The sequence below is a fragment of the Erinaceus europaeus genome, chromosome 4 (assembly GCF_950295315.1).
Source record: "Erinaceus europaeus chromosome 4, mEriEur2.1, whole genome shotgun sequence".
Lineage (NCBI taxonomy): Eukaryota > Metazoa > Chordata > Mammalia > Eulipotyphla > Erinaceidae > Erinaceus > Erinaceus europaeus.
Genome location: NC_080165.1, coordinates 76678926 through 76692847, shown reverse-complemented (window position 1 = coordinate 76692847; position 13922 = coordinate 76678926). Strand labels below are relative to the sequence as shown.

Below are 13922 nucleotides of genomic sequence, written 5' to 3'. Positions count from 1 at the left end.
TTCTTTCTTCTTTTTCTTTTTCTTTAAAAAAAGGAAACATTGACAAAACCATTGGATAAGAGGGAAACAACTCCACACAGTTCCCACCACCAGAACTCCATATCTCATCCCCTCAAGCTATCCCCTGATAGCTTTCCTATTCTTTAACCCTGTGGGAGTATGGACCCAAGGTCATTGTGGGGTGCAGAAGGCGGAAGGTCTGGCTTCTGTATTTGCTTCCCCGCTGAACATGGGCATTGACAGGTCGATCCATATTACCAGCCTATCTCTCTCATTCCCTAGTGGAGAAGGGCTCTGGTGAAAAGCTCCACTCAAGGCTTTCTTTCTAACCACTAGTTATGCATCATTCATATGATCAACATATATAAGTCTCCATCCTTCTGCCATATCTATATATTGCTGATTAAATTCTTTCAGCACAGAATCTATGACCAGATCAAAGTGTTCTCCTTTGCATTCTGTTTCTGATGTCCTGTAAATTCAATGATATTTTATGATTATAAGTTCTTAATATAAACTCAGTTAATAGTCGATGGTTATGATTTCTAAATCACATTTACTAATTGCTAGTTCTTCTTTGCCTTCATATTCATGTAGATTTTAATCTTTCTATATTTGGTTAAATAGTGTTGATGATAAATACCTATCTTTAATCATTATATAGTCCAGAGGTTGAATTAAAAGAATAAGAATTTTGATATTTTATACCATTTAAAATTGAAAAATAACTTAGAAATCTCATCATTTTTTTAAAGTTTATCATTTTAAAAGTAAAGAGTACATCTCCTATTATAGGAAATTTATATTTCTCTCAGACATTTATTATACCTTTTATGAAATATTTGATGGTTAATATTTTGTTTCATCATTTACCATGCTGGTAAAAAATGTATTTCTTTTCAATATAATATATTATGAAAACAGTGACAAAAGTGAATTAAAAAACTTTAAATAGTATAGGTATCTATCTAAAATATTACTTTAAATCTCCAAAGAGAAAATTAGCTCAGAAACCAATAAGCTACTTGTCCCACTGTGTATAATCAAGTGTATCTGGCATTTAGTTAATGAAAACCACACAAAGACAAACTTAATATTAAAGTCACATTTCACAAAATTTGTGGAGTGATAGAATTTGAGCCTATAATTATTTTAGCTATTAAAGAATAACCAATGGTATTTTAGTTATATTTTACCTGTATTATTTAGATTTCAGAGGTCTTTCTTAATGACTACACAATAATATGTTACTTCTAATGTCTATTCTAAAACATCTAGCCTATTGAAAAATTGATTTGTTTTTAAGCTGTCTTCAGAATTCCCTCATTACTAACAGCAATGACAATAACAAATGATAGGGATAAACTATGTAAATTGAGAAAAATAGAGAACTAAGCTACATTAATTTGTATATTTACTGTTCTGTATCTTCCTTATAGTTTTATTATTTTTTGCATAGTTCTCAACTTAGTTTCTATTGACATTTTGCCACAGGTTAACCAAACTACCCTCTAGTACCCTTTCTGTACTTTAATGTGGTAATCAAAATATCTCAAGATTGCCAAATGTCCTGGGTGACAAAATTCCCCTCATCTATTCTATATGTTTCCTTGTCCTTGAAAAGAAGTATGTGTAGGTTAAGAAATTGTTCTAAACATTGGAAGATACATTTTAATTTTTAATGGGGTCTCACAAATGTGTGATGCCACCACTCCAGGTCAATCTTTTAATTTTTTTCCTATTTTTAAAAACTATTTAAAATTTTTTTAAAATTTATTTATGAGAAAGATAAGAGGAGAGAGAGAAAGAACCAGATATCACTCTGGTACATGTGCAGCTGGGGATTGAACTTGCAACCTCACGTTTGAGAGTCCAATGCTTTATCCACTGTGTCACCTCCTGGACCACAACAACTTACTTCTTTATTTGATAGGAACAGAGAGAAATTGAGAGTGAAGGTGCAGATAGGGAGAGAGCAAGAGGAACACCTACAACATTGCTTCATTTCTCGGAAGCTTCCCTTCTGTAGGTGGTGACAGGGACTTGAACCTGGGCCCTTGAACACTATAATGTGTGTGTTTAACTAGGTATTATACACCTGGTTCCCCAAGGCAACCTTTTAAATTAATTTTATTTGAAAGTGAGAAAGGGCATGCAAAGATAAAATGACAGAATGGGAGAGACACCAGAGCTCTGAACTACCATCTATGGAACTTCCAGAAACTTGGGTTCTCTGCAGGTTTTTACTAGGTGAATTATCTTTTGGCACTTAAATTTATGTTTTATATCTATATACGTAATAAAAATGCTTAAAGTGTATACTGTATTTACATGAAAATATAAATCATAAGAGAATTTGTACATGTTTACTTCACTCTTGTGGGAGTAGTATGGTTTTGCAATGTGTATTTCTCACTTTTCCCCTAAATATCGAGAACAGATAAAATATTATCCCTAAGTGTCTAAAGAAGAAAGCTATAAAATGAATTAATTATGTTCATTATTTTATTAGCTGTGTTTTTTTCAGTTGGGCTAATAATTTATACATTTTAAAAATTGTACTAACACAACATAATTATGTAATAATATTCTAATAAAATTAAAAATTCATGACAGCATAAATTTTATAAGTAGCGCTGATATAATTTATAACATGTGCTATAATTTCCTGCTTACTTAATATACACAAATCATTAAACATTCTGTGTTCTTTTCAAATGAAATAAATAGCTTTTTAAATTTTATTTAAAATATCTTAATGAGAGGCACATATATATACACATATACATATATATATATATATATAGAGAGAGAGAGAGAAATAGATAGAGATAGATAGATAAACAGACAGACAGACAGACAGATAGATAGGCAGGCAGGCAGGCAGGTAGGCCGACAGACAGACAGACTTGGATTGGATCTTGCTTATGGTGGTACCTAGAACTGAACCTGCCTGGGACACAGGAATCTCAGGCATGGAAGTCTTTCACATAATCAATATATTGTCTCCCCAGTAGCTAAATATCTTTTAAAAATGAAATTATAAAATGTATAAAGCAGTACTGTGTAGCATTATTTTTCAGAGTATACCAGTTTCATAATTTATATTATTAAGGTTCCTCAATATTCACTTGCAATTGTTAGGGAAATCTGCGAATTCAACAAGTTTTTCTGAGTTTGTACAATGCATGCAGGAGTGTATTTTGATAGAGAAGAAATTAAGAAAACAAGCTATGTCAATATCAAATAGCATGTCTGATAACAATGTATCTTCAAAATAGAGTGGAAACTTTTTAATGTAGAAATTCTGATAATCAGAAAGAAATACAGTTGATTAAAGATAATACATTTAAGTATATACATCCATTTAATTACTTTTAAAATATCTTACTATAATTAATCATATATAAGTAATATATATATGTGTACACATGTTCTTAGTATTATATGCAGACTTGTTACTTACACTAATGGTCATTGATGCAGATTGATTTTGCTTTTCCAGGTTCTCATGTGAAAAATGTAAACATCTTTATTTTTTTATTGTCTTAATCTTCTTCCACATAATACATAAAATTATTTTACTAGGATTTTTTTTGAAATCTTAAGAGTTTTTCACTGAATATTATGTAAATTTTGTTTCTTTTATTTACCAATTTTTGCCATGAGGGTCACCCAGCTTATAGCTAACTTTCTTATATATCTTAGTAATGAATATGTCTTAACTAGCTGGAGCTATACTATAGAATAAATAAAAGGAATGAAATGTCTCACATACATGTGTATGTAAAGTAGCAAATTGGTCAACTAAGTAGTGGACAGCCATGGTCAACCATACATGTAATCAACTTTAAATATACTATATGTACTTTATATTTAGATTTACTGTATGTACAAAAGTCCTCTCTGACACTTAATAAGATCTAAAGCTGAAAAATGAATATTTTTATTATCTTCTGCTATAAACTGCTACTACAGCTGATTCCTGTGTATGGCATCATATACCTCTAAACTAGAGTTTATAAGAACTTAAGACCAGGTAGAAAATTTTCAATGGGAGAGCACATTTTTCCTTTCTTTCCCCCTTCCTTCTTCCTTCCTTCCTTCCTTCCTTTTTTTTTTCTTTCTTTTTTACCACAGCACTGCTCAGCTCTGGCTTATAGTGGTGCGGGGGATTAAACCTGGGACTTCAGAGCCTCAGGCATTATGCTATCTACCCCCGCTCCAGAGAGCACATTTTACCCAAATTCATTTTTTTGATTTAATGCACGAAGTTTTATTACTGTTCCAAATGCTAAGAACTGGAATGACATTGATGATATTGTAGTTCAGTGAAGGGATCTAAACCTTCAGACCTAGTGAAAGTTTTGCAAAAGATAACATCTTTTATTACCAGATGTTGTCATAGGGAATCACAAATCATGTTGAACTTCTGATAAAATCTGAATCTATGAAGAATCAATATGCATTAAGTATAATGTTAATTAGATCATTTGTTTCCTCTGAAAAACTATTAATTTGAAGGGACTTGGTTTCCAGTGCTGTCAGTTTATTGAGAGAGGAATAGCCTCTTTGGATTTTATAACAGTCAGAAAGAGACTGTTAGGGGCCAGGTAGTGGCACACCTGGTTGAACACACACATTACCATGTTCAAGGACCCAGGTTCAAGCCCCTGATCCCCACTTGAAGGGAGCTTCATAAGTGGTGAAGCAATGCTGCAGGCCTCTCTCTCTCCCTCTCTATATCTCTCCTTCACCTCTTAATTTTTTTCTGTTATATCAAACATATAAACAAAATTTAAAACATAAAAAGAAAATACTAAAACAATAATTATAGCACATGCTTAGAAAGACAAAAGAAAGAAATTCATATTTGCCCTAATGTTTAAAATGGGAAAAGAAGAAAATCTAGCATAATGGTTATACAAAGAGATGCTTATGTTGAGGCTCCTAAGTACCAGGTTCATTCCCCCATAGCACCATAAACCAGAGTTGAGTAGTGCTCTTGTAAAAATAAAATAAAATAAAAATAATAATAATAGAAATTCTTATTATCTTAAATTTTGAATAACAAATAATAATGTTAATGTACCTCATTTTGAAAAGTGTCTTCATATTTGTCTTTTAAGTATGTTTTCTTAGTTATAAAGAAAAATTACTTGGTTTTAACTATCTGATTTTGTTGTTGAAGCTTCTTTGCTTTATTGCAGTACATGGAGTTTGGGAGGAGTGGTCACCATGGAGTTTATGTTCATTTACATGTGGTCGAGGCCAAAGAACAAGAACAAGGTCATGTACACCTCCACAGTATGGAGGAAGACCATGTGAAGGACCTGAAACACATCATAAGCCTTGTAATATTGCTCTCTGCCCAGGTAAGCATAGTCTATATTTGGCAAAATTTGTATTTGTGTATTTGCATACAGTCCCCTTTTTTTATTTATTTAAGAAAGGAGACATTAACAAAACCATAGAATAAGAGGGGTACAGTTCTGCACAATTCCCATAACCCGATCTCCATATCCCATCCCCTCCCCTGATAGCCTTCCCATTCTCTATCTCTGGGAGTATGGATCCAGGGTCATTGTGGGTTGCAGAGGGTGGAAGGTCTGGCTTCTGTAATTGCTTCCCCGCTTAACATGGGCGTTGTCTGGTCGATCCATACTCCCAGTCTGCCTCTTTCTTTCCCTAGTAGGGTGGGGCTCTGAGGAAGCGGAGCTCCAGTACACATTGATGGGGTCATCTGTCCAGGGAAGTCTGGTCAGTATCTTGCTGGCATCCAGAACCTGGTGGCTAAAAAGAGAGTTAACATACAAAGCCAAACAAATTGTTGAACAATCATGGACCTAAAGACTGGAATAGTGCAGATGAAGTGTTGGGGGGTATTCCCTGCATGCTCTTGTGTACTTCTACTTTCAGGTATATATTTTTCCCCTAGTTTATGGGCACATGTGGACCTATGCTCTATCTCAGGGAACCTGGACTATATCTAGGTTTGGGGACTTTATTGGGGAGTGGAACACCTGGAATGGAATTAGAGAATACTATGAAATACAGTCCCTTTTTATAGTGGATATAGTAAAAGTATAACCTTCATTCAGTCACATTGGAAAATATTTGCTAAAGTTATTCTTTCTTGGTTAAATGTATTTCCTTGATTATCATATACAATGCTTGACTGTATATTTCCTTAACTAAGCACCAATTAATAATCACCTCTGTTGGTTTTTCTATGAATTGTATCTTAATCCTCACCACTAAGATTTTACTGACTCTTGGTTTTCCCTACTGGGAAAAATATATAAGGAGTCTCAAAGAATTTCAAATGATGACTGTCTTTATACAATATGATTTTAAAGTATCCCTGCTGATAATGTTCTCTCCCACTCAGTTAAGGAGTGGGCATGTCACTGACTTTGTAGGAAAATTATAGGCCTTTTTATAGAAAATCACACATTCTGGAATATTTATTAGCTTTGTAAAATATTTATATCCTAAATGCTATTTCTTTATGTGATTATGAAACCTATATGATCTATTGTCAATACGTGTGTTTTTTCAGTTATATTTATCTATATTTAATTATTTTACCATTTATTCCAGCTTTCTTTTTTAACTATTTATTTACTTATGTATTAAATAGAGACAGAGAGAAATTGAGAAGGAACAGGTAATAGAAAGGGAGAAACACTGTTTTACTAATTGTGAAGCTCTACCCTGCAAGTGGGGATAAGAGGCTTTAACCTGAGCCCTAGAACATGGTTAACAAGTATGCTTAACCAAATGTTCCACCATTTGGCCCCCTAGTTTTCTTTTCCAAAGTTTTTATTTTGGTTTTATTAATTCAGTCATTTGTTTTATTTATTTTAGCAGAGAATTGCTCAGTACTGGCTTATGGTGGTGCTGGGGATAGGACTTGGGATACCAGAACATCAGGCATTCAAAGTCTGGTGTGCTACCACTGGCTCTTTACTATTTATTTATTTATTTATTTATTTTCCTCTTGAGAATGCATGTTAAGCCTTGGAAAAATTGAGTTGCAGGAACTTTAGGGGCACAAAAAGAAGCTAACATATTTGGAGGCTTCAGGTTGAAAAAATATATATTGAAAATTTGCTTTGATTTATCTTTCTAAGGCAATTTCTAAGTACATGGACTATGGGAAAGTAAGGAATCGTGATAAATCTGGGTCTTGTGAGACTCAGGCATGAAATTTCGCATACCTTTTTATTCAACAGAAGATTTTTCTCATCAGCCCCATTAGTCACATATTCTCCATGCTAGCTTTTCTGTGATCCCAATAATTTGTTTCAAACACTTTATCCAACTCCTATCAGTCCCATCTACACTTTTAATCCTTCTAGTTATTTTTTTCTTTAGTTTAGTAGACTACAGTACAGGTGGCACATGGGTATAGTTTTTCATCTCACTATAAAAGGTGTCTATAAAACTCTATCAGTCCCACTTATTTCCCTTTACACTACCATGCTCCATGACCCCAAAATCCATCCCCTACCCCTTCCTTTTCCAGAGTTCCTGCTTAGTGGAATAAATCAAGCCGAATCCAAGATTTCCTGTATTATTTTTTTTTCTGCCTTTCTGTCTTTTTTTTTTTAATTTAAGAAAGGATAAATTAACAAAACCATAGGGTAGGAAGGGTACAACTCCACACAATTCCCACCACCCAATGTCCATATCCCACCCCCTCCCCTGATAACTTTCCCATTCTCTATCCCTCTGGGAGCATGGACCCAGGGTCATTGTGGGTTGTAGAAGGTGGAAGGTCTGGCTTCTGTAATTGCTTCCCCGCTGAACATGGGCGTTGACTGGTTAATCCATACTCCCAGTGTGCCTCTCTCTTTCCCTATTAGGGTGGGTCTCTGGGGAAGCGGAGCTCCAGGACACATTGGTGAGGTCTTCAGTCCAGGGAAGCCTGGCCGGCATATTGATGACATCTGGAACCTGGTGACCAAGTAATGAAGCTGAAGGGTTGTCATTCCACACGTGAAGTCTCTGGACACAGTCTAAAATGAAGCATGTTGAGGTGGCAATTGTTGTGTTGATTAGGTTGCAATCGGCAGATGGAATATTATTTGATATGGATTGGGAGAGTCATACGGGAAAGTGGGCCCTATCCAAGGGTTCCAGGACTGGGGGAAGTAGAGGATCCATAGTGGAGATGTGAGGTTCGTGCTGTTTTAGGATTCCAAAAGACAATTGATAGTTCATGTTATCATCACATTATTTGGTAATTGGGTTAACTTTGAAAAGTCCTTTTGTTAGGATTTGCTGTACAGTATCTAGTATCTTGTATATAGCTGTGCTATTGGATGCTTCTAATCTGCTTGGTCTAGGCTTTTGAGAGAGTCCGCATATCAAATACACAGCCTATATATTAAAAAGATTCAGTTTGTGTTTTGAGAAACTTGGAGACATACAATTGATTTTCCCCATCTCATATTAATTAACTAGTGATTTATATGACTACATTTTACTAGGAGTGTACATTAACACCATTCCCACCACCAAAAGACTGTGACCCATCCTTCCCACCCACTCCCACCCCCCACTGGCCCAGGAAGCTGCATGTCTACCCCTCACCACAGGGCTTTTACTTTGGTGCCCTACTTACAATTTGGTCAGGTCCTTTTTTAGTTTCCCTTTCAGATCTTCTTCCTCAACTTCTGTTGATGATTGGGATCATCCCATACTCATCTTTATCTTTCTGACTTAGTTCACTTAACAAAATTCCTTCTAGCTCTGTCCAAGATGGGTCAGAGATGGTGGGTTCATTGGTCTTGATAGCTGCATAGTATTCATTGTGTATATATACCATAGCTTTCTCAGCCACTCATCTGTTGTTGGGCACCTGGGTTGCTTCCAGGTTTTAGCTACTATGAATTGTGCTGCTATGAACATAGGAGTACACACCTTTTTTTGGTTGGGTGTTATGGAGTGAGTCCTTGGGGTATAATCCCAGGAGAAGAATTACTGGATCATATGGAAGGTCCATGTCTAGCCTTCTGAGAGTTTTCCAGACTGTTCTCCACAGAGGCTGTACCAATTTACATTCCCACCAGCAATGTAAAAGAGTTCCTCTGTCCCCACATCCTCTCCAGCATTTGTTGCTGCTGTCCTTTTTGATGTAGGCCATTCTTACAGGAGTGAGGTGGTATCTTAGTGTTGTCTTAATTTGCATTTCTCTGACAATCAGTGACCTAGAGCAGTTTTTTATATGTTTGTAAGCCTTTTGGATCTCCTCTGAGGTGAATGTTTTGTTCATATCCTCTGCCCATTTTTGGATGGGGTCATTTGCTTTTTTGGTGCTAAGTTTGCTAACCTCTTTATATACTTTGGTGATTAGTTTCTTGTCTGATGTATGGCATGTGAAGATCTTCTCCCATTCTGTGAGGGGTATCTTTGTTTGTTTAATAGTTTCTTTGGATGTGCAGAATCTTTTCAATTTGATGTAGTCCCATTGATTTGTTTCTGCTTTAGTCTTCCTTGCAATTGGGTTTGATTCATCAAAGATGTCCATGAGGTGGAGGTGGGAGACTGTTTTACCAATGTTTTCCTCTAAGTATTTGATTGTTTCTTATCTGACATCTAGGTCTTTGATCCATTTGGAGTTGATTTTGGTTTCTGGTGAGATAAAGTGGTTCAGTTTCATTCTTCTGCATGTTACAACCCAGTTTTCCCAGCACTATTTATTGAAGAGAGCCTCCTTTTTCCATTTAATCCTTTGGGCCCCCTTATCAAAGATTAGATGTCCATAGGTGTGAGGATATATTTCTGGGCTTTCAATTCTGTTCCACTGGTCTCTGTGCCTATTTTTGTTCCAGTACCATGCTGTTTTGATGATGATGGCTTTATAATATAGTTTAAGGTCTGGGAGTGCGTTGCCTCCATTTCTGTTTCTTTTCCTCAAGATGGTTTTGGCAATTCTAGGTGTTTTCAGGTTCCAGATAAATGATTGTCATGTTTGTTCAATTCTCTTAAAGAAGCTTGGTGGAACTTTGATGAGTATTGCATTAAATTTGTATATGGCTCTGGGGAGAATATTTATTTTGATGACATTTATTCTTCCAATCCATGAGCATGGGATATCTTTCCATTTCTTGGTATTAGTTTCTATTTCCTTGAGTAGCGACACATAGTTTTCAGCATACAAGTCTTTCACTTCTTTGGTCAACTTTATTCCTAGGTATTTGATTGATTTTGCTGAAACAGTAAATGGGAGTGATTTCTGGATGTCTTCTTCTTCAGATTTAGTGTTTGCATAAAGAAATGCCACTGATTTTTGTACATTGATTTTGTAGCCTGATACCTTGCTATATTGCCTAATAACTTCCAGTAGTTTTCTGCTGAATTCTTTAGGTCTTTCTATGTATACTATCATATCATCTGCAAATAGTGAGAGCTTGACTTCTTCCCTTCCAATCTGTATTCCTTTGATTTCTTTCTCTTGCCTGATTGCTATGGCAAAAACTTCCAATACTATGTTGAAGAGTAACGGTGTTGAAGAGTAACTAGCCCTGTCTAGTCCCCAATCTGAGGGGGAATGCTTTCAGCTTCTGTCCATTGAGTATGATGTTGGCTATAGGTTTGCTATATATAGACTCCATTATCTTGAGGAATTTCCCATCTATTCCTATTTTTTGTAGAGTTTTGAGCATGAATGGATGTTGGATTTTGTTAAAGGCTTTCTCTGCATCTATTGAGATAATTATGTGGTTTTTGGCTTTGCTTTTATTGATGTGGTGAATGACATTGATTCACTTACGGATGTTGAACCAGCCTTGCATTTCTAGGATGAATCCCATTTGGTCATGATGAACAATCTTTTTGATATGTTGCTGTATCCGGTCTGCCAAGATCTTATTTAATATTTTGGCATGTATGTTCATCAGCGATATTGGTCAGTAGTTTTCCTTTTTTGTTCTGTCCCTATCAGCTTTTGGTATCAGGGTGATCTTGGCTTCATAGAAGGTGGAAGGGAGTATTCCTGTTTCTACAATCTTATGGAAAAGCTTAAGAAGTATGGGTATTAACTGTTTCCTGAAAGTTTTGTAGAATTCATTTGTGCAGCCATCTGGTCCAGGACTTTTGTTGTTGGGGAGATTCTTAATAAAGGTTTCAATTTCTTTGTCTGTGATTGGTGCATTTAGATTTTGTAGTTCTTCTTGGTTCAGTTTTGGAAGGGCATATGCTTCTAGGAATTTTCCATTTCTTCCAGATTCTCTAGCTTGGTGGCGTATAGTTCTTTATAGAAGTTTCGCAAGATTCTCTGGATTTCTGTGGTGTCAGTTGTGATATCTCCTGCATCTTTTACAATTCTATTAATTTGAGTCTTGTCTCTTTTTTTGTTTGGTGAGTCTGGCTAGGGGTTTGTCAATTTTGTTTAACCTTTCAAAGAACCAACATTTGGCTTCATTGATCTTTTGTATGGTTCTTTTATTTTCGATGTTGTTTATTTCTGCTCTAACTTTAATGATTTCTGTCCTTCTGGTTGCTTTAGGGTCCTTTGTTCCTCTTCCTCTCAGTCCTTGAGGTGTGCAGTAAGGTCGTTCATTTGAGCTTCTTCTTGGTGTTTAATGTGTGATTGTATGGCTATAAGTTTCCCTCTCAGTACTGTGTTAGCTCTTTCCCAAATATTTTGATAGGTTGTGTCTTCATTTTCATTTGTTTCCAGGAACATTTGAATTTCCTGCTTGAGTGAGTCTCTGACCCAGTGGTTCTTAAGGAGTAAGTTGTTTAGTTTCCAAATTCTGTGACTTTTAATAATTATTTGTTTGTTGTTAAATGTTAGTTTTACTCCACTGTGCTCTGAGAAGATACTTGGGATCATTTCAATGTTCTTGAAGTTATTGATGCTGTCTTTGTGGCCTAACATGTGGTCTATCCTTGAGTATGTGTTATGTGGATTTGAAAAGAAGGTGTATTCTAGTTTTTTGGGGTGAAGGACTCTGAAATATCCAAGAGGTCTAGTCTGTCAATCTCTTCATTCATTTCTCTTGTATCTTTGTTGGTTCTCTGCTTTGTTGATCTGTCTAAGTGTGAGAGTGGGGTATTGAAGTCTCCCACTATTACTGTATTACTATTGATGTACTTTTGAAATTCTTTCACTAAGTGCTTAACATATTTAGATGGTCCCTCATTGGGTGCATAGATGTTAATAATTGTTAAGTCTTCTTGGCTGTTTGATCCTCTAATCATTATGTAATGTCCTTGCCCCTCTTTTGTTACTTTATTTAATTTAAAATCTATATGTCTGAAATGAGAATGGCTGTTCCTGCCCTTTTTTGTGGTCCGTTAGCCTGTATGATAGTTTTCCATCCTTTCACTTTAAGTCTGTCTTTATCTTGTTGTGACAGATGGGATTCTTGCAAGCAGCATATGGTTGGGTTATGTTTTCTGATCCATCCCCCCAACTCTGTGCCTTTTGATGGGTGAGTTTAAGCCATTGATATTTATTGATATTATGGATTTAATGTATTGTAGTGCCATTGTTCAAAAAAGATTTTTGTTTGCTCTGATATATTGCAAGTATTATAATGATTTTCTTGTTTATAAGAGGTCTTTTAGAACCTCTTTCAGGGCCGGTTTGGTGATGGTTGCCTCCTTTAACTGTTGTTTGTCTAAGTAGGTTTTGATCCCTCCATCTAGTTTGAATGAAAGTCTAGCAGGATATATTATCCTTGGTTGAAACCCTTTTTCATTCAGGGCTCAATAGATATCTTGCCATTCTCTTCTGGCTTTTAGAGTTTGAGTGGAGAAGTCTGCAGATAATCTTATGGGTTTTCTCCTGTATGTGACTTTTTGTTTCTCTCTTGCAGGCTTTAGGATCCTTTCTTTATCTTTACTCCTTCTCATTGTGACTATGATGTGTCTTGGTGTCTTCAGGTCTGCGTTGATTCTGTTTGGTACTCTCTGGGCCTCTTGAATCTTGATGTCCTTTCTGTTATTCAGGTCTGGGAAGTTTTCTTCTATTATTTCCTCTAGAATGTTTGCTTCCCCTTCCTCTCTTTCTTCCTCTGGCAGGCCAATTATGCGAATATTACTTCTTTTGAGATCATCCCATATGTCTCTGTTGTTGTTTTCAGTGTCTCTCAATCTCTTTTTGAGCTCTTTCACCTCTTTCTTAGTTTTCTCTAACTTATCCTCTGTCTGACTAATTCTGTTTTCTGCTTCTGTTAGTCTGCTTTCCCTTGCTTCATCTTCTTTCTTCATTACAGCTATTTCAGCTTTCAGTTCTCTAATTGCCTCAAGATAATCAGTGTTTTCCTTTGGGGGTCTCAACTGTTGTTTCCCTAATACTGCCATTCCTTTCCTCCAATGTTGTTTTCATTTCTGTGATTAATAAGTTTATTATTGCTTGCATATTTTTCTTATCTATGGTTACTTCTGGCTGATTCGTAGTTTCTTCTGGGCTCGTGTCTTCATTCATTGGAGTAGCAGTTTTATTTGTTTTTGATCTACCAATTTTTTTGATTTATGTGTTTCTTATTTTTATGCTCTGTTGTTCCTCAGTTGTGTGTCTTGAGTACAAGCAACACTGTACTAAGTATCTTTATGACAATTACACTGAGGTTTCAGGAATTACAATAGCAACTAAAGCAAGTATTGAAGCCGTTTAAACACTACCAGTTAGCCAAACAATGTCTCCAGTCCGTGAGAAAATAGCAACCAAGTCCAAGTGAGGAAGAGAGGAAAGAAAGAAGGTATAGCAAGAAAAGACAGTTATGCAAATCTACTATCCACTGTATATTCTTGGTGTAACAAGAGAAGAAATGGAAGTAGACCAGAGATACACACATAGAGAGTCCACTCTGAGTCAGAATACTTCCCCAAAATAATTCACAAATTCAGAAAGGCAAAGAAGAAGGAAGGAAGAAGTGCATGCAAGATTAAAAAAAAAAGAG

The 13922-nt window shown here is 35.7% G+C and overlaps 1 protein-coding gene across 1 annotated transcript in view; it reads left to right on the top strand.

The window, feature by feature from the left end:
* The window catches only part of ADGRB3 (adhesion G protein-coupled receptor B3), a 923209-nt gene that overhangs the window by 405362 nt on the left and 503925 nt on the right, over positions 1-13922 (top strand). Inside the window, exon 4 of the mRNA XM_060189990.1 lies at positions 5211-5375. Within this exon, the coding sequence (XP_060045973.1) occupies positions 5211-5375 (165 nt within the window). The remainder of the gene's footprint in view (positions 1-5210; positions 5376-13922) is intronic.